The following is a 21,624-nucleotide window of genomic DNA, read 5'->3' as shown; positions in this document are numbered from 1 at the left end:
AAAGAAAGAGAGGGAAGAACATTTGAGGCGGTGAGATTTGGTTCATGGAATTGCGAAGAGCTTTCCAATCTTGTGATCGTTCTTCCGACAGCGAGTCTTACCGTCGTCGATTGCAGATCTGCAGAAGATTGCTGTAAGCATTTACTATTTATGCTTTTAATTCGTTTTATTCATGCATTTAGAATTATCAACAATACTGACCCTATATAAGGAGAACTCCTCCACTTTTCTTAGGGAGGAAGTTTTCTCCTTTAGGAGAAAACCATCTTAGCCATCATCGTTTCTGGGAGTTTTTGGATGATCCGAAGTCATTTCCACCATCCACTCTCCTCCCAAGTGAAGGATTGGATCTTACAAACTCCATTCTCATCTTAGCTAAGCGCTTCTCTTCCTTTCTCCTTGATTTGGTTGTAGAATGATTTCTTTAATGTCTTCGAGTCTTATTCCTTTGTTTATGGAGTAGATTCTCCTAGTTTTAGGACTAAGGGAGTAGTTACAATGTGAATTGATATAAAACTCTTTGGATATGCCCTTTCCTTGTTTCAATGGCATGTTTATGCTTGGTTATTATTTGATTGAATGTATGTGTGAATCTTTATTGCTAATGCATGTTGTTTAATTGAACAGATCTATGGATTAGTCACCACGTAGTAGGAATACTTGAGATTGTATGACCGAGGGTCCTTAGTGATACCTCGTAACTATTAAACCAGAGATCTCGGGGATTCGTTCAAAATGGAGGCTAAATCTATATAAGGAAGACTCTAATTTGTACTTAAAGGATTTTTTCCAATTCATGTTAAGAGATGATTGATGTGATTTAGATTATATAACCGAGGGTCCCTAAATGATAAAAGGATAACCATTAAACCAGACTTTTTACATTACTCTTCTTACTTAATAGCATTGAATACTAATGGAAAAAATACTCCGATAGGACCGTCATGGGGTAGTATTGATATTTACTTAGGTTCCCTATGAGGCATAAACTTAGAGGATAAGGAATTGGCAACCTATATTATATTAAGGAACATCATAATAAAATTGAAATCCTAGAACTACCTTCCTAAGCTAGTCTTCCTCAACAACTTTTCCTCTAGCTCTCTCTCTTTAGCTCTCATTCTCCTTTAAGTCCACAACCCTTCAACAATTCGATAGTTTACTCACCAGTCCCTAAAGATCGATATCTTTTATTACTTAGCGACTATTTCATGCACTTACGGATTGTTCAACACGTATAGTAGTCTCCTCAAGCGTATCAAGTGCATGCTTCCCTTAAGATGTAGATGTCTTCTTGGAAATGAGCAACCTCTATATCAAAACTTCATGTGACTAAACTTATAGCCTTGAAAATGTCTTGTGGTCCTGATGAAACTATTGTTAATTATGATAATATTGTCTGATAAAAAGGATTTGACTTTCTAATTAAGAAGTGATATGAGAGATTACTTCAACTCAGTGATTTTTTTCTACTTGTATACTAGTGTTTTATCTTGTTATTGTTATGAAGCAGCGCACATGCAAGCAATAGGGACGTCCAAATCAAAAGCATGATTTGCACTAGCAAAAGGAAGAATTTTAAGAAAGTGTTGAAGTATACTCAATTACAACTTTACACCTAAAGAGACAATTCATCGATAATGGAGGCTGCAGTATCATAAGATATAAAATGTAATAATTAGACAGGAACTCAAAACATCTTCTACATTGACTATGATATAAAATGTGATAATTAGACAGGAACTCAAAGCATCTTCTACATTGACTAAATGAAGAGGGTGAAGAGTAAAAGAAATGAAGTTAATTCAAAGAACATTTCAATGGTGATAAAAAATGATGTGATTTAAAGGAGCAGCACTAATAACCTTTTGGAGATGAAAGAGTAAAGAAACAATTTTATCTAAAAGAAACTAGTCGGACAAAGTACAATCAAACATGTATATATAGAAGTATAGTCCATATCCATCTTGGACAATGATGCAGGTCTTTTAAATAGTTAATCAAGTATTTAAAGGTTGAATCTTAACTTATAACGTATTGTAGAGATTTTTTTTCCAGTGGTATGCTAACTCTAGCTACTTGAATGGGTCTCCGTTTCTCGATTTATCTTAATAGCTTTGAAACACTGTATACCTTAATTATAAATAATAATAATAATAATAATAATAATAATAATAATAATAATAATCCATCTCCCTTTCCACTCAACTATTCTTTTATGGAGGTGAGGGAATAATTGGTGAAGAATACAAGGCTCAACAGATATAATTGAAAACTATGTAATGCTCATTAGCATTATCACTACAAAGGATTTATTAAGCATACAAAACTAAATTTAGATCTCCATATAGAAATCAAAACACTCATTTAAGAAATATGTTGTCAATAAATACATAATCAAAGAATGAAATTAACGTAACCTTGACTTATGCATGCGAATGAAACTAACCAAAAACATCTATGAACACCATTAAGAAGTAAACAGCTATTGCATTTCTCCAATTGATATGACTTACAGAAGTGATGAAAGGCTAGACATATTAGGAGTGATTTATTTTAAATGTCTAAGAATAAGGGTAACCAATATTGATGGGGGCACTGAATGGGAAGACAATGAAGGCAAACATCCAATTGTATTTCTGTCAAAACCTTTTAAAAAGGTGAAATGAACTCAAATTTTTGTCAAGTTCTATTATTTCCTGAAAGTATTGCCCATGCTCCATGCAAGCAATCATAGACCTACACATCCATTGAGCCTTAGTCATTCAATGATCGCGAGTGAGTCCATAAAAATTAAAATCATTGCCAACTTATTAACAGAGAGTAAAGGTATTTGTAACCATCCTAAACGAGTATACAAGTTAGAGACAACACAGATTTAAAGTTCAGACAATTTTTTTAACATCAAAATTTAGAAAAGAAAAAAGAATATCTAGAAAGCAGATCGTTGTGCATAAGTTCTGTAGTAAAGAATAAGGCCTGCCTGTTAACTTGAGAAATGATCATCAAACTAGTAGGCACAATGCTAGATACAATCGTGAAGAATACAATTGGCATTATAACACCCCATGCAAAAAGCTTACAAGGTTAAGTTACAAAAGAAGATAAATGGAAACAATATTGCTAATGCCAACTTTTCGGTAACAATTAGGAAGCAGACAAGAAGTCACATGAGATCTCTGGCAAGCCTCAAATGTTGGTCACTCGCATCAACAAAATCATTGTTTGATCTCTTCAGAAGTTGATGGGCTGAATCTTCTTCATCCGTTTCCTCTCCATTTGATGAATATGAATCGGATCCATCTTCTGTTTTTAAGAATTGTGATAACTCGATCAAATCAGATGAGATGAGAGAAATCAAATTAACTAGAAATCTTCTTTATTGTCCTATATTAACAACAAACATCATAACTCCTGAAGAAATTCCATGCTTCCTAAACAATTAGAAAATTAAAAGGAACATTTGTAAATTGATGGTATAACAGTCTATATGCAGAACATCCATTCGTGTACAACAGTCTAATGTAGAACTTTTATACAGTACACATGTTAGTTAAAATAATGGATGGTAAAATCAAGGTTTAAAATTTTAAGGCATACTGAAGTTTTAGTTTATAAGGTTTTGGAATTATATCATGTCATGTCAATACGGTTTAAATACTTTTTTACGTATAAATATATTAATTAAAAATTATTTTTATGAATATTTGATTATTATAGGATATTAAATATTATGTTCAAGTTTTGATATTTCTCATGAAATGTTTGATACTTATTAAATAAAGGTCAATTTAAGATTAGTTAAAGTCGCCAAGCAAACATGGTAGGATCAAGTAGGTTTAAATTGTATTTAATTTGGAATTATTTTGATCAATTTAAAATTAGATCAAATTTATATATATAATAATTTAATTATAATAGTATATTTTATAAGGTTAACAATTATATAATATTATTTTTTCTAACAATCTATTCCCTCCATCTTAAAGAAGTATTTTTTTTTCTTAATTTACTTCGCAAATAGATGGATGGAAAAAAATTAACCATCCTTTAAGAGATATTTTTTTTTCTATTTTTTATGGACGAATGAAAGAGGAAAAAAATTAACTAGGATTTTTTTCTCTCTCTATTAACTCTCGTGGACGGATGAAAAGAAAAAAAAATAACAATGAAGGAGAAAAAAAAAAGAATTAATGGATCAAGGCAGGAGAAAAGAAAAAAAAATCAAAAGAGAAGAATTTGAATCAAATGACATAAAAATTAATTTAAAAATTAAATTAAATTTGTAAAATGGAGGAAGTCGTGAGACCTAACAAAGTCATGCTTTTAGTGGGCAGAACGGAAAATTCCGCCCATGCTAATCGACATGACACGGTATGGTATTTTACACCATGGGTATAATGATCTAAATGTAGAAAACAACTATAAATTCCAAGTTCTGCTCTATTCATAAATTCATAACTTCTTTTATGATTCAAAAGATGATGGGCAACACATGACAAGTTCACAAAACAAGCATGTTTCAAAGTGCTACTATGATATAAAATCCTTTGAAAGTGTCCCAAAGTGCTGATGAATTTTGTGGACAAAAATATTAATGGATCATGGAGAAACCATGCTCACAAAAAAAAAAAAAAAATCAAGCATGAAGGTGGAAAATCAGTTGCATGTTTAAAATAAAATTACATCCAACTTTGAATCATGTAAAAGTTACAAAATCTCAAATCTAAAACCCAATCCCTTGTTAAGTTTTGCCTACAGCAGTCGAAAAATAGATATCTAGAAAGAAACTATGCTAAAAATAATGCTATGGATTGGCAAGGTTGATTTAGAAATAAACAAATGATAGTGATCTATCTGAAACTGAGAAAGCAAAGAGCAAAAAGAATATAGAAGGATATACCATGTAAATGGGTAGTCGAATGAAAAGTTCAAAGTTGGAAGAGTAATAAAAAACATTTACCTATTTGATTGAATGGGAAGCAACAGAATGGCAAATAACCTTAAGATTTACTCAGTGCTGTGATTTTCAGTTTCTAAATGAACACAATTAAAAATTCAGACCCAACTTGTTTCAAGAGATACACTTCCAGATGGGCACTTAGTCTGGATAATGCATAACAGCTACATTAACAAATTCTAGAATTACTAAAAACCAACTCCTACATAACATATTTTTATTCAGCTGTTTATTCTTTTGATAAGGATCTATCTAGGCAATTATTCTTTCCTCTTTAGTTGAAGCAATAATATCCAACCATCAAGAACTAAAATGTTCTTTCCATCTATCTACAGCAAACTTCAGTTTCTATTTTTGTAAGGATCTGTTTACTTTCAGAGAAAGGAAAAGAAATTTGATGGTAGAAGAGAGAAAATAAGGTATGGACGGCTCCCTCCTCCATGTACTTCTAAGGATAGCAAACTATGAAAAGAGTAAGGATTGATCAGTCTGCTGTTTGTTTGATCCATCTCCTCCACCTTCTACCTCAATGAAGCTGGTCAAGTTCATGGTTGGTCTGCTTGGTCACTACATTGTTGTAGCTGATAGTGCTCAGACTGAGTTATAAATGCAACAGAGTGCTTGAGCAGTGGCAACAATAGGGTGATAGGAGATTATCAAGCAAAGTGATGGTCCATCTCCACCTAATATGCCCCCCAAACAATAGGTACCATAAACAAGCTAGGCATGACTGGTTAAAGGTATTGCAATAAGAGTATCAAAAGTTCCATTGTTGTGACCTCACCAAAATTTTCCCTTCTCTCCCCCCTCCTCTTTTGTCCTTTCCCTTCCCTTTCCTTTTAACTTGATCCCCAAGTAACTACCAATCAAGGCCCTAAAGTGTGAGCATAAATATATAGAAAAGATATATAAGATTAAACAAAAGTAAGAAGACTTTCAAACTCACCAGAACAGGCTGGATGAACTGGTAATTGTCCAACTGCTGTGACCCGAATGTTCTCAGGGAGAATGCAATTAAAAAATGATCCTGAAAATTCCAAATTGCGTGCAAATTATTATCCACATATTTTCATAGAACCAAAGGTTATTTTTCAAGAAAGACACCAACCTAGTCTGGCAAGTCTATTCACCCATCCGGGAATAGATTTTCCTGTCAAACTTCTACAAACTTCATCTGTGAAATGATTGCAGTTTTTGATGATCAAATGGTAGGTGTCACCATGATAGTTTCCAGCAAGACCTTCAAGGAATGAGCAGAATTCTGAGTGGGACATGTCAGTAGTACCCAGACACACAGAACGTCTGAAGACAAAACCAGGGCAATTTTTTGGTTCCACCTCAAACACTCCACTCGCTGGGTAATCATGTGCTCCAAATCCATACTCCATACCATGAACTACAAGCAAAAGTGAACTTAATCGTTGGTAATAGCATAGTAGATGAAACAATGGGCAGAAAATTAGGAAAAAAAACATCATGCCATATGAAGATGGAGGTTGACTTGTGGAAATATATAAAGTGAACTGGATCATATTTGAAATATTTGACTAGTGTGTGGCGCACTGGCGTAAGGTTTTGCAATAGAAAATTAACAACCTAGAGATAGATTGTGTTTGATTTGCAAATAAAGAGCAGTAAACAAAATAATAGAGTTGGGAAAACATCAGTCACTTTTCCAGAGGAAAATATTGCTAAAAACAATTATAATACATACACCATCTTTTTTGTTCCAGTGCAATGTTCAGAACGAAACATAGAGGACAATTCGGATAAGTTAACAAGTTATTGATATTAAAAATTCCATTGTGTTGGTGAAACACTAACTTAACAAGCTTATTCAGTAGATCTATCCTGAACCACAATATCTGTAAGGTTTTTTATATGTCACTGTTAATACAAATCTAGCTAATCCAAAGCAAATTCCACTTAGTTATCATGATAAAGATCCAGGTTCAAACAAGATAAAATCCTTGTAGAAAAATGCTAAACAGGAGCTAATGTCCTGAAAAAATTGCAGGAAACAATAGCATCACAGAAAATCAAGTTTAATGTCAATTCCTATATCCAAATTGCAACAAGGAACCAATGCAAAAAATCAGAAAACTAATAATACCAATAATAGCACCTTCGATCCCAGAATGAAAAACACCAAGCCCGAACCAATAGAGGTACTTGTTCACCGGCGTCAAATCGTAGACATTCAGATAAAGATACGTCCGGCTGTTTCCATCCCCGCGCTCATTGCGCATCCCCCTGGAAGAAGTGGATTTCGACAGGATCGGTGCCATGTCCGAGTCCGACAAATCGGGTCGGGGTAGATCAAAAGAAACCCTAGAATCCCCTAATTCGACATCCAATCCAGCGTCTCCACCTATCTCTATTCTACGGCCGGGGACCGGGGAGGTTGAGACTCCAGGGATTCCACTTCTCCACACGAGAAAGAGAGAGGGAGATTTGTTTTATTTCCATTTCCCACATTGTTGATCTTGGGGGTTGTCGATTAATGATCGCCTTTCTTTTGGGACAAATCTGAACTGATACGAAAGATGATCCGCATAGAACGAACCAGACCATCCAATCCGAACCAGACCATGATCTGGCCAATCGACCGGCAACTCCAATCTCTCTCTTGTATGACTTTTGATTTTGTTTCTGAAATTATGGTGCAGTTAAAGGGGGTAAATTATCATCTAGTTGTTTACCATTCAATCCGTAATTATGATATATTTAAAAAGATTTTTTTTCAAATGGGACATATAATTATGGGATGCTGGACTTCTGAATCGTCTACCATGAATACTTCTTAATTTATCCTAATGATCAATAAAAATAGAATTTACCAAAGGTACACTATAATTTTATATTTACCCAAAGGTACAATCAAATATGTGAAATTCATATTTTATTCCTCTGGCCAACCTCTCCTTTCCCTACCCCATTTTTCAAGACATCATAACCATATTTTTATTTGAAAATAATTTCTATTGTTCAGATGCACATGTTTTCACCTTCAATCTCCGTCTATACCTCTTCCTACTCTTATAAACACGATACTATCACGAACCTCTTCCGCTTACCATACCTCCCCTTGTAGTTTAGCAGGATTGCAAAAGAGTAATTAGAGTGGGAGTATTGTTGTAAGAGTTTCAAAAGGCGACTTCAAAGGACAACTGCATTCAAGAACAACGACGTTGAAGAACATCGCCATTGAAGGACAAATTTCAACCAAGAGTAAAATTGATATAAAAAGACAGATAAAGATTTAGTGATGTATGTATCAATTTGCTACTATAAAATTGGTATGTAGTGTAAAATAATATTGTGCACTTTTGTAACAAAAGGTTATTATAAAAATCATATTTATGGTGTCGATGGATGCATGGGGAAGAATTATAGAACAACACCTGCAATATGATGTCCTCCATTACTTAATCGGTTTACGAGGTGCTCCACTGTAATGCTAGATTTCAGCGTAGACCTTGGTTATACACGTTCAACTGATATAGTAGGTAGCAACACGTTACGCCTGATATATGATCATATTAGGCCCACTTTGTTCCTTGATCAAAACTTTGGTTTGATATCATATCTACTTTCTCCTTACTCAACCCTTCGTAGTGAGTAGGAGTTTGTATAAATCCAAATACTCTAAGTCCATCAGTGGATTTTAGTCCAGTGGATTTTAACCAAAATCCATTGATGGACGGACCTATTGCACCTATTTAAAGCCTTGTCAGTTTCTAGTGTTGTAAGGAATCAAATGGTGTTATCCATTGCTTATTTAGGACTCTCAGAGATGCTCCAAAATTATGATAAGTTTCATCTTGAATGTGGGCCTAATATAATCACATATCCTGATATGGGATAATATTAAGCACATTTTAATCTTTGATTGCAACTTTGGTTTTACACCATATCTACCTTATCCTTACTCAACCCTTCCTAGCGGTTGCGATTTTACAAAAATACAAATATTCTTGGTCCATCAGTGGGGTTATATTAAAACCATTGATAAATTATGAAAATCTAGCATGTGTTGTTACAATCGACCTCTAGAGTTTCGATATTTGATAATATATCAATGTCGGGTTAGGTTGACTAAGAGTTAATCCAAATAGGACTTGATGTTTAGAAGAGAGAAGTATAGTCAGGACTAGATGACTGGCAAGGGTAAATCCTAACTGAGAGGTTAGGCAGGTGAGAAGTCTACTAAGTGACTAGTCCTAACTAGATATTAGGCAGGTGGAAGTCTTGGTGAGTAAAGTCGGGCCCTGTGGAGTGAAACTAGGTGGTGGAAGTCCTAGTGAATGAAGTCAGGTCCTAGTGAGTGAAGCTAGATGGTGGAAATCTTGGTGAGTGAAACCAAACAATAGAAGTCCTAGTGAGTGAAGTTAGGCCCTAATGAGTGGAGGTAAATGGTGGAAGTCGTAGTTAGTAAAGTCAGACAATGGAAGTCTTAGTGAGTGAAGCTAGGCAACCCTAGGAGAAAGTAACCCTAGGTAATGAGAAGTCTTGAAGGAGTAAACTTCATGCATGTGTGACCGACTGGTTTCTAGTCGACTGCACATGTTCAACCGAACCAGCAAATTTTTAATACTGCTAATATTATTTTACTTTACTATTTTATATCTATTGTGCCAACTTAGTATTACAAGTAAAAGCCTTTGAGTTCATATTGATCAAACAGTAAGCAGGACCAGAGAAAATCCAAATAGGTTTGGAAGACTAGCTGTTTGACAGGTGAGTGGAGGTAAGTACTGGAGGAGAGTGATCCAGTGAGGATGAGCCTAGTGGGACTATAGGCGCCAACCTAATTTAGATCATTTTAGAAGTCTAAGTTGAGACCATGACTATATCCTAGTCTTGGGAAGACAGGATCTAAGTCATAAATTTATTTATTTTATTCATGTGCTAACTCTATATTGCAGAGTATCTTTGTTATTTGGACTAACATATCTTGTAGAAGTTAAGTGCAAAAACCAGCTTCAGATGAATAGTGTCTGAGGTGTCTCAAAGCTACGAGGAGAAGCTTTAGAGCTGTGGAGAGATGCCCTGGATAGGGCGGAGGTGCCCTCACGCAAAAGAGTTAGAAGATTGAATTTTTGCTAGGGGAGGCACCTTGGAAGCACATGGAGACGCTTCAGAGATGATTGGAGTTGTCTCAGAGTGCTTGGAGGTGCCCTTATGTGGATAAAGAGCGAGAGCTTCAAAGATGATAGAGGATAAAGTTTTCGAGATTGATTTTGAGGTTGGAGGTGCCTCGGGTGGGGTTGGAGGCGCCTTCAACATTCAATATAAGCCCTATTCAACCAGCACTTCAATACATATCTGACTCACACTCATTCCTTGATGTAATCAAGCTTCTAACCATGCTACTGCTCTGCTACAACGCTGCGACATCAACTCCAAGCTTCAACTTCCATTTATAACGAGTCAATATATTTTAATTTAAGTTGTAATTATCCGTTACTTATTATTGAATAGAGGAAGTATAGGATTGTTACACTTCCTTTAATCATTTGTATTCAGATTACTCTTCTAGTGGTTTTGGAAGAGAATTTAGTAATCACCCATCATTAGGTCCAATGGACCTGGGTCTTGGAGTATGAATCACTGAAGGCTCCAAACCAAGAAAAAAAATCCTTATGTATTTTTTTTCTTTCTACTTGTTCATTTTTTTCCCTCTACGCACTCATATTTCCAAAACCAAAAAAATTAAGTTTTTAAAATTTATGTGATCCACCCCCCTCTCATGTGTCATCGATCATACAATATGTACACCATATCTATCGTTTCTCTTTAAATTACAACACTATTTGATTAAGTAGTTGTAGCTTTGCTAACTTAGTTTGTAATTTATTTTTCAAGGACGATCATATTGTTGAAAAAAAATCTCTTTGAGATATGGAATATGCTTGATACAAATTCTGCTATAGGATATGGAGTTAATGTAGTAGAATTATCTAGAACTAATATTCCATCATCTTTTGAGTATAGTGGTATCAAAACATAAATAGAAATACAAGAAATTTGGCATTTGATCTAAATGAAGAAGCAACTATCATAGAAGATGAGGTTTTGAATCCTTGTACAATATTTATTGAATACTTTGAGCCTACTTGGAGTAAGGAGCAAGAGCATTATATCTGAATTGTAGAGGAATTACAATGTAATACAGATGTACAAGAATTCTTAGCTAATGATATGTAGATTGAACAATATGAATTTCCCCCAAAGTATTACAGTGACTTAGAGGAGGAGTTCCCAGAAACAAATGCTCCATATATTCTGAATTCTCAATAGCTACAAAGTCCAATTTGAGAGGCAACAGATGAGCATGAATTTTTTGTTGGACAGATTTTTCTATCTTGACAAGAGTTTAAGAATGCACTTGTAAAATATGGCATAATTAAACATATGAGCTATAACCCTGTTCACACCTAAAATAATAGAGTTAAAGCAGTTTGCTTAAATCAACCATGTACATGGAGAATAGTTTCCCGGGGATGTAGAGTTCACTGTTACAAAATATGTACGGGAACACCAATGTGACACAGTTAGGGAAAATATTGATCATCTAGCATTCTCTTCCTCATTTGTAGCGTCTTTTGTTGAAGGACAATTTGTTTCTAATGAATAGTACAAACTAAGTATGATTATATCAGATATAAAAGCTAGGTTTAGAGTGACTATATCATATAAAAAGCATACATATCCTATGAGAAAGCGATGAAGAAGGTCATTGGAGATTATGACAAGGTATATTGTGTAACGCCCGCCCTTCCATGGACACTCTGACTGCCCTAGAGGGGCGGGGTTACTTACATTCACCTAACATACTAATGCATATGAACTCATGGCAGCGGAAGACATACTTAAAAATTTTATCATATGCATTTGATTGTCTTAAGCATGGCATGTGAATCATAACTTATTAACATTTTACCATATCATAATTATTCTAACATGAGCAAAATATCATAAGAGCATAACATACTAGCTCAAACTATCATCATAAGCATAGGGTCCAAACTTAATTCACATGCACAATTTAACCAAATATAGATTTAAACTTAATTTGATCTATCCACCATGCCACTTCCACACACATCATCATTGCCCTTCCTGCTGCTCCCCTTAATTCATCCATTCCTTGCCTTTATCTGCAGTACAAGGAACATAAAACTATAAGCCCAAAGGCTTAATGAGCTCCTTTCCTACTCATAAAACATAAAGCACATAACACAACTTAGCATGTGAAACATAGCATAGCATAACATAGCATGGGGAATCATAACATAGAACATATCTTATCATATAAGAAACATAACATATCATAACATAGCATGAGGGAACATAACGTAAACATATCATCTCATATAAGAAGTATAACATAGTATAGCATAGCATGTGTGCGCATATCATGAAGCATATCATATCATGTAAGCACATATCATGAGACATATCATATCCTGTAAGTATATATCATAACTCATACCTGTTCATAATAGTGCATAAACAATAATTCATAAAATATGTGCATGTAGATGCAAGATGTATATTTTCTTTTAAAAACATGTATCATGGAATGCACATATGCATCATGTCTCTTTTAAAACATATCATATACATACTTGAACATAATATCATCATGAGGGCCCGGCTTGTACCACATACATACATAAATGCGCGCAATCCCTAGGACAGGGTAGCTAGCCCCGAACCTACTAGGGATCTAGGTCCGTTCATAATCCGTCGACCTAGGGGCGTACTAAGGAGCTCATCCCTTTTTACGAGGCTTGTTTCATATACCATCGACCTCGGGGCGCTTATGGAGCCCACCCTTGGTGCAAGCCATAAAAAAAATAAAATAGCATGTCATACATATCATGTCATCATGCATATCATAGCTTATCATAAATGTCATAATTTCTTGTCATATCATGAAGAGAGCTCTTGATCTCATCTTAAGGGAAGCATCTCTTTGCCATACCATGAAGAGTGCTCTTGATCCCAACTTAAGGAAAGCAACTCTTAGGCTTTTCTTCTTACATAAGCCTTCTTACCTAACATATTTGTATCATAACATAAAGCATAACATGTTATCTTCATAACATCAAGCATGACATATCATATCATGAAGCATAGCATATCATATCATGAGCATAGCATATCATATCATGAGCATAGCATATCATATCCTGAGCATAGCATATCATATCATGGAACATAGCTTATCTCATAATATAAGGCATAACATATCCTATCATGAACATAGCATATCATATCATGAGCATAGCATATCATATCGTGAGCATAGCTTATCATCTCATGGAGCATAACATATATCATATCATGAAGCATAGCATATCATATCATGAAATCATACATTATGAGGAAACATAAGCATGCATAGTTGGGTTCAAAACTTTTCCCCAATCCTATTCTTCCAATCTTGGCCGAAACCTTACTAGCATGGATTCTAAACCTTGGCCACCATACAAAGCATGAAACTTAAACCAACTCTAGATAATTAGTCATACATCATAAAGAAGCATAAACAAGCATGGTTAAATTTCAAGACCTTGCTCTAAGCCCATATACTTGCTTGGCCGAACCTTAAGGTGAGTTCTAAGCATTCATTTGTACAATATGTAGCATGGAAACTTATCTAATCTTATACAAAGGATCATACAACATGTAGAGCCATAACCAAGCATAATTAGGTTAGTAGAAAAAAAAAAACTTAACTCTAAGCTTACACTCTACCTTGGCCGAAACCTACAAGTAGGGTTTCCATTCTTTTAGTGCAACATGTGACATAATGGCTTAACCTAGCTACATACAAGGTATCATACTTCATGAATGAACATAAACAAGCATGTTTAGGCTCTAAATTTTAGCCCTAGGCCTCCTATATTCTCTTGGCCGAAACTTGCAACTACCTTTTCATATTTTTTATACAACATGAAGCATAAAAATCTAAGCTACCAATACACAAGGGTTCATACATCATGAAGGAGCATAACCAAGCATGTTATCATAAAAAAAATCTTACTCTAAACTTCATTCCTATTCTTGGCCGAAACATGTGACTAGGGTTTCCATATTTTTCATACAACATGAAGCATAAAAATCTAGGCTACCAATACACAAGGGTTCATACATCATGAAGGAGCATAAACAACATGTTATCATTAACAAAAATTTGCCCTAAATTGCATTCTTATCCTTGGCCGAAACTTGAAGATAACTTTCTCCAAACTTTATACAACATGGAGCATGGAAAACCTAAGCTATCCACATATAAGAAAGTTTAACAAGTTTAGGAGCATAAACAATAAGTTTCTTTTTTAAAGCCTTGCCCTAAACCCTATAACTCATCTTGGCCGAAACATTAGGTTAGGGTTCTTTAACTTTTTAATATCATATGGAGTATTAAGCTTAGCCAACAACATATAAAAGATCCTATATCATGAAGAAACATAGGCAAGCTTGTTACCAAAAAAAAAAACTTGGATCCAAACCTTTTTTTTTTTTTTTTTTGATCTTGGCCGAAACTTTAAAAGTGAGGTTCTAGACTTTTTTTTTTCAACATGAAGCATAGCTTGTAAATGATGTGAGCCAAGAAGAGGCATTGAAGGGAATTGGGGGACCCATGACAAGGTCTAAGACTAAGAAAATGAAGCAAGCTTTGGAAGGCTTAATAATGAGGCTCAAGGAAAAGGAGGATCAATGCACAATGGAGGCAACAACTAAGTGGATGACATTCCTTCAATTTGAAAGTGAAATTGGACCAACATGAGGACCATTTTTGTGTGCATGCATTGGGTGGGGGGTTTCTAAAGTGACTTTTGATATCCTTTGTGGGTTTTTAATGCATTTTTTAGAGTTCCTAAGCTAGTATAACAAATACCATGCATGCATGGTTGCATTAAGCTAGTATTAGGGATTAGTGGTTGCATTAGTGGATAATAAAACCCATGCATGTAAGCATGATATTTATTGCATAATTAGTGCATAGTGGATCTTAAGGGATGTTAAATAGGAGAACTCTTGTATGACAAATCATGTAAGTTTGAATGAAAATTTGAGTTTCTCTTTTGTGAGAGCTTCCTTCTTGTTCTTAGGCAAAGAACTAATTTCGATCTTATCAAGGCAACTTGTGGCGATCAAAACTCCATGACTTATCACTAACCTTCTCATCTTGCTTGAGTGTGGCGTCAATACCCTTCCCCAAGCTGAATTTCAAGGTGATCCATTTACAAGGTTTCTTTATCATTTGGTATCAGAGCCTTGACTCCTTGATTTTCAGGTTTGTGTTTTGTTTTCATCTTTATTCTTATCCATCTTTGTTGATCTCTCCATCCCTATCTGTCGCAAATTTCTATTCACTATTTGGGTCCTCAACTTAAAAAAAAAAAAGGAAAATTCGAAAAAAAAAAAATAAAGAAAAAAAAGAAATCATTAGTCATTGGTTTTTGATTGAAAAAAAAATAAAAATAATATATAAAAAAAAAGCGGAGGATTTGTGAATTGAAAGGACTCAATATTCTTTCTTTGTGAAATCTGAATTCAAAAGATATTCCTTTCATTGCTCTTGATCGTTGCTGAATTTCTCGTTTTATCCATTTATTTCTCTTGTTCTACTCATATTTCTCTTGTTGGTTTCTTGTTCACTTGATTGTCTACTTGCTGTCTTGAGAAAGACATTGATAAGGTTCTTTCCTTAAGAGCTTATAAAGGAAGCTGAGTGGATAAATCTGAGTGCAACCACGTGAGTAGAGTGGTGAGGTACGTTTAACATTTCTTTTGTAATTTTCCTTGTCATCTTCTTTTGTTGCAAGCATGAGTGGGGAAAAATCACCTAATTCCCCTAGGCGAGATCTTAATAGGCTTCAAATGGAGGCACTTACTCAATAATTTGAGAGAATACTGCAAAGATAACTTGAAGAAATACACGAAAGGATGGACCGACTTGAAGGAGAAAAAGTTTCGAACCGTGGGGGCAATTCTAATCATGAAGAATTTCGTCAAAGTGAACCATTCTATGATTCACCAAGAGAAAGAAGGAGGCATGAAGGGGGAAGAAGACGTGAAAGAGGAGGTAGAGACCATAGACGAGAAGATGATCTAGGAGGTGTGAAAGTCTAGATACCTTCCTTCCAAGGGAGGAATGATCCTGAAACATATCTTGCATGGGAGATGAAAATAGAACAAATTTTCTCATGCCACAATTACAATGATGCAAAGAAAGTAAAGGTAGCTGCCCTTGAGTTCACCGATTATGCCTTAATTTGGTGGGATCAATTGCAAAAGGAGAGAAGAAGGTATGGAGAGCATCCTATCAACACTTGGGATGAAATGAAGACTTTGATGAGAAGGAGATTTGTGCCTTCCCACTACCATAGGGAATTGCACAACAAATTGCAAAGACTCACCCAAGGGAGTAGGAGTGTGGATGATTACTACAAGGAGATGGAGGTGGCTTTGATTAGGGCCAATATTGTGGAGGATAGGGAAGCTACCATGGCTCGGTTTCTCCATGGCCTAAACCGAGACATTGGAGACATTGTGGAGTTACAACATTATGTGGAGCTTGATGACTTAGTGCATCAAGCAATGAAAATAGAGCAACAATTAAAGAGAAAGGGCGTTATGAAGAAATCATCTTCTCCAAACTACTCTTCAAGTTGGAAGGACAAGCCAAAGAAGGAGGGTTCTTCAAATTCTAAGGAGGAAGCAAGCATTAAGAAGCCTATTCCTACTACCTCTTCTTCCACTTATAAGAGTAGGGATATCAAGTGTTTTAGGTGTTTGGGAAAAGGTCATATTGCATCCGAATGCCCGAATAAGAAGACTATGGTGGTGAGGGATAATGGGAGTATCTCTAGTGAAGAAATTTCTTCTCATACCTCTTCCTCAAGCGATGAAGAAAAGGATGGAGCAGCCTATGCACAAGATGGAGATATCTTGGTGGTTAGGAGATTATTGGGAAGCCAAGCCAAGGAGCATGAGGAGGACCAAAGAGAGAATATTTTTCATACCTGCTGCCTTATTCAAGGAAAGACATGCTCTATGATCATTGATGGTGGAAGTTGCACCAATGTGGCAAGCACTAGGTTGGTCACCAAACTCAACCTCAAGACTACACCACATGCAAGACCATATAAACTCCAATGGCTAAGTAATAGTGGTGAATTGGTAGTGAACCAGCAAGTGTTGATTAATTTCTCCATTGGTAAATATGAAGATCAAGTTCTATGTGATATTGTGCCTATGGAGGCAAGCCACATTCTTCTTGGAAGACCTTGGCAGTTTGATAGGCGAGCTCACCATGATGGATTCTCCAACAAGTTCTCTTTTGTCCACAATTCTCGCAAAGTTACACTTATACCATTATCACCCAGGGAGGTTTGTGAGGATCAAATAAAAATGAGAGAGAAAGGAGAAAAAGAAGAGCGAGAGCATAAGAAAAAGAAAGAGTGTGTGCAAAAGAAAATACTTGATTTTGAGGACAAAATTCAAAAGAAAAGAAAGAATGAGGAAAAGAAAGAGAGAAAAATAGAAAATTTGTTTGCAAGAGTAAGTGAGGTGAAGAAAGCTTATTTGACAAGGCAACCAATATTTCTTCTTTTGTGCAAGGAAACTTGCTTGGAATCTAATACTAACTCTTTGCCTAGTGAAGTTGTTGTTATTTTGCAGGATTTTGAAGATGTGTTTCCCAAGGAAGTACCTCACGGATTACCACCAATGAGGGGAATTGAACACCAAATATACCTTATTCCTGGCGCTTCTCTGCCCAATAGGCCAGCTTATAGGAGCAACCCTCAAGAAACAAAGGAGATACAAAATCAAGTGGAGGAGTTATTGCAAAAAAGGATGGGTTAGAGAAAGTTTAAGTCCTTGTGCTGTACCCATAATTTTGGTGCCTAAAAAGGATGGAACATGGAGGATGTGCACTGACTGTAGAGCCATCAACAACATCACAATTCGGTATAGACATCCAATCCCTAGACTTGATGATTTTCTTGATGAATTGCATGGTGCTTGCTTCTTTTCTAAAATTGATTTAAAAAGTGGGTACCATCAAATTAGGATAAGGGAAGGGGATGAATGGAAAACAGCTTTCAAAACCAAATATGGATTGTATGAATGGTTGGTAATGCCTTTTGGATTAACTAATGCACCAAGCACTTTTATGAGGCTTATGAACCATGTCTTACGAGAATTTCTTGGAAAATTTGTGGTAGTATATTTTGATGATATTTTGGTATATTCCAAGAGTTTTGTTGAGCATATTGCACATCTCCAATCTGTCTTGCATGTCCTTAGAAAGGAAAAACTATATGCTAACTTGGAAAAGTGTTCTTTTTGCACTAATCATGTGGTTTTTCTTGGTTTTGTCATAAGTTCTAAAGGAGTGCAGGTTGATGAAGGGAAAGTTAAGGCCATTAGAGATTTGCCAACTCCTAAAACTGTGAGTGAGGTTAGGAGCTTCCATGGGTTGGCAAGTTTCTATAGGAGGTTTGTGAAGGATTTCAGCACAGTGGCAGCACCCCTAAATGAAATTGTTAAGAAAAATATGGGTTTTAGATGGGGAGAGAATCAAGAAAATGCATTTCAAACACTTAAGGATAAACTCACACATGCACCCATTCTTGCTTTACCTGCTTTTTCAAATCATTTGAAATTGAATGTGATGCATCTCATGTGGGTATTGGGGTTGTTTTACTTTAAGATGGTCATCCCATTGCATATTTTAGTGAGAAATTAAGTGGTGTCACCCTCAACTATTCCACTTATGACATAGAATTGTATGCCCTTGTTAGAGCATTGCAAACATGGCAGCATTATCTTTTGCCTAAAGAATTTATCATTCATAGTGATCATGAATCTTTGAAGTATTTGAAAGGACAAGGGAAGCTCAACAAAAGGTATGCCAAATGGGTCGAATTTCTTGAACAATTTCCTTATGTGATTAAGCATAAGTAAGGAAAGGTAAATGTTGTAGCAGATGCACTTTCAAGAAGGTATAATTTGTTAGCTACACTTGAAACTAAATTGCTTGGCTTTGAACATATTAAGGAATTGTATGTACATGATAATGAGTTTTCCCAATTATATGCTGCATGTGAAAAGAAATCACAAAATGGGTTTGTTAGGTATGACAACTACTTGTTTAAGAATAACAGACTTTGTGTGCCTAGAGGATCGATGCGTAAATTGCTAGTTAGGGAAGCACATGAGGGGGGTTTAATGGGACACTTTGGGGTTCAAAAGACCTTAGAAATACTGCTTGAACATTTTCATTGGCCACACATGAAACACGATGTGCAGAAATTTTGTGCACGGTGCATTGTGTGTAGAAAAGCAAAATCTAAGACATTACCTCATGGACTTTACACGCCTTTGCCTATTCCTAATTTTCCTTGGACTGACTTGTCTATGGATTTTGTTTTAGGGCTACCACGTACTCAAAAAGGTAAGGACTCCATTTTTGTGGTAGTTGATAGATTCTCCAAGATGGCACACTTCATACCTTGCCACAAGGTGGATGATGCAACTCATGTGGCAGATTTGTTTTTCAAAGAGGTGGTAAGACTTCATGGCATGCCTAGGAGCATTGTTTCAGATCGTGACACCAAATTTTTAAGCCATTTTTGGAGGACCTTAGGGAACAAGCTGGGAACAAAGCTTCTTTTCTCCACCACATGCCACCCACAAACTGACGGCCAGACTGAGGTGGTAAATAGGACACTTTCTACTCTTCTTAGAGCAATTATTAAGAAGAACATTAAGTCTTGGGAAGAATGTTTACCTCATGTTGAATTTGCTTATAATAGGACGGTCTATTCTACTACTCAATTTTCTCCTTTTGAGATTGTTTATGGGTTCAATCCACTAACACCTCTTGATTTGCTTCCTTTACCTAACACTTCTTCTTTAGTTCACAAGGATGACAAAACAAAGGCAGAATATGTGAAGAAGCTTCATGAGCAAGTTAAAGCTCAAATTGAGAAGAAAATGGAGCAATATGCAAATCGAGCCAATAAAGGGAGAAAAAGAGTGGTCCTTGAACCCGGTGATTGGGTGTGGGTTCATATGAGGAAGGAACGATTTCCTACCCAAAGGAAATCAAAGCTTCAACCAAGAGGAGATGGACCATTCCAATTGTTGGAAAGAATTAATGACAATGCTTACAAAATTGATTTGCCCAGTGAGTATGGTGTTAGTGCAACATTTAATGTGGCTGATTTGAGTCCTTTTGATGTAGGAGATGAGACCTAAATTCGAGGACGAATTCACCTAAAGAAGGAGGGAATGATGTGAGCCAAGAAGAGACATTGAAGGGAATTGGGGGACCCATGACAAGGTCTAAGACTAAGAAAATGAAGCAAGCTTTGGAAGGCTTAATAATGAGGCTCAAGGAAAAGGAGGATCAATGCACAATGGAGGCAACAACTAAGTGGATGACATTCCTTCAATTTGAAAGTGAAATTGGACCAACATGAGGACCATTTTCGTGTGCATGCATGAGGGGGTTTTTCTAAAGTGACTTTTGATGTCCTTTGTGGGTTTTTAATGCATTTTTGAGAGTTCCTAAGCTAGTATAACAAATACCATGCATGCATGGTTGCATTAAGCTAGTATTAGGGATTAGTGGTTGCATTAGTGGATAATAAAACCCATGCATGCAAGCATGATATTTATTGCATAATTAGTGCATAGTGGATCTTAAGGGATGTTAAATAGGAGAACTCTTGTATGACAAATCATGTAAGTTTGAATGAAAATTTGAGTTTCTCTTTTGTGAGAGCTTCTTCTTGTTCTTAGGCAAAGAACTAATTTCGATCTTATCAAGGCAACTTGTGGCGATCAAAACTCCATGACTTATCACTAACCTTCTCATCTTGCTTGAGTGTGGCGTCAATACCCTTCCCCAAGCTGAATTTCAAGGCGACCCATTTACAAGATTTCTTTATCAGTAAACTTGTTAACCTAAATGACCACCAATCTAACTTGGTCGAAACTTGCAAAGGAAATCTCTAAGGTTTCAATAACGTTTACGTACGAAGAAAACCGAAAACTACTTGTACTGCAGTGAGGGGATACTCACATCTTCGCTTGATTTTCTTAGGGAAGAGACCTTGCTTGTGGAGCCTTCCTAGAGAGGAGCTTCTTGCTTGGCTCGGCAATGGTGAGGGGAAGGAGCTCTTGGTCACGGTGGAGAGGAGGAAGGGAGCAAAATGAAGATTTTCCTTCATTTTCTCCTTTTATTCTAAATGAGAAGAGGAAGGAAAAATGGGTTTTTCCTTCTCTTTTCCTTTACTTCTCCTTTAATGAAAAGAGGAAGCAAGAATCCTCTTTTCTTTTGAGAGGAAGAAGGCAACTCTAACTTCTCCTTCTAAATGAAAGAAGCTCTTTTCTTACTCTTAACTATATTGTCACTTCTCTCTCTAACAATATCTTCTCTTGGTCTATTGGTTAACACATACATGTATCTAGTAAGAGATCCAAGGTTCAAACCTTGGTCATCTCTTTTTGGTTCTATTTTTATTATTTTTGCAAATTTACACATAAGGCCTATTTTTATTCATGATAAAAATATCTAAAATCTTGCTAAGTACCCTATGTGTGTTACATATTGAGATCTTCCACTA

At 35.8% G+C, this 21,624-nt stretch overlaps 1 protein-coding gene across 2 annotated transcripts; it reads right to left on the bottom strand.

Annotated features, from left to right (window-relative positions):
- Window positions 1-2,980: 2,980 nt before the first annotated feature.
- Window positions 2,981-7,492, bottom strand: LOC122051973 (deSI-like protein At4g17486). 2 transcript variants are annotated; one of them, XM_042613338.1, is made up of 4 exons: window positions 7,074-7,492; window positions 6,069-6,356; window positions 5,907-5,987; window positions 2,981-3,306 (listed from the first exon to the last, which is right to left on the bottom strand). In XM_042613338.1, the coding sequence occupies exons 1-4, from the start codon at window positions 7,246-7,248 to the stop codon at window positions 3,167-3,169; spliced, it is 684 nt and encodes a 227-aa protein (XP_042469272.1). In that variant the 5' UTR covers window positions 7,249-7,492; the 3' UTR covers window positions 2,981-3,166. The 2 variants fall into 2 exon arrangements, with proteins under 2 accessions (XP_042469272.1, XP_042469273.1); XM_042613339.1 differs by having other exon boundaries at window positions 7,086-7,489.
- Between the last annotated feature and the right edge of the window lie 14,132 nt (window positions 7,493-21,624).

The sequence above is a fragment of the Zingiber officinale genome, chromosome 3A (assembly GCF_018446385.1).
Source record: "Zingiber officinale cultivar Zhangliang chromosome 3A, Zo_v1.1, whole genome shotgun sequence".
Taxonomy (NCBI): Eukaryota; Viridiplantae; Streptophyta; class Magnoliopsida; order Zingiberales; family Zingiberaceae; genus Zingiber; species Zingiber officinale.
Note: the sequence above shows the minus strand (reverse complement) of the source record. Positions and strands in the feature narration are given on the sequence as shown.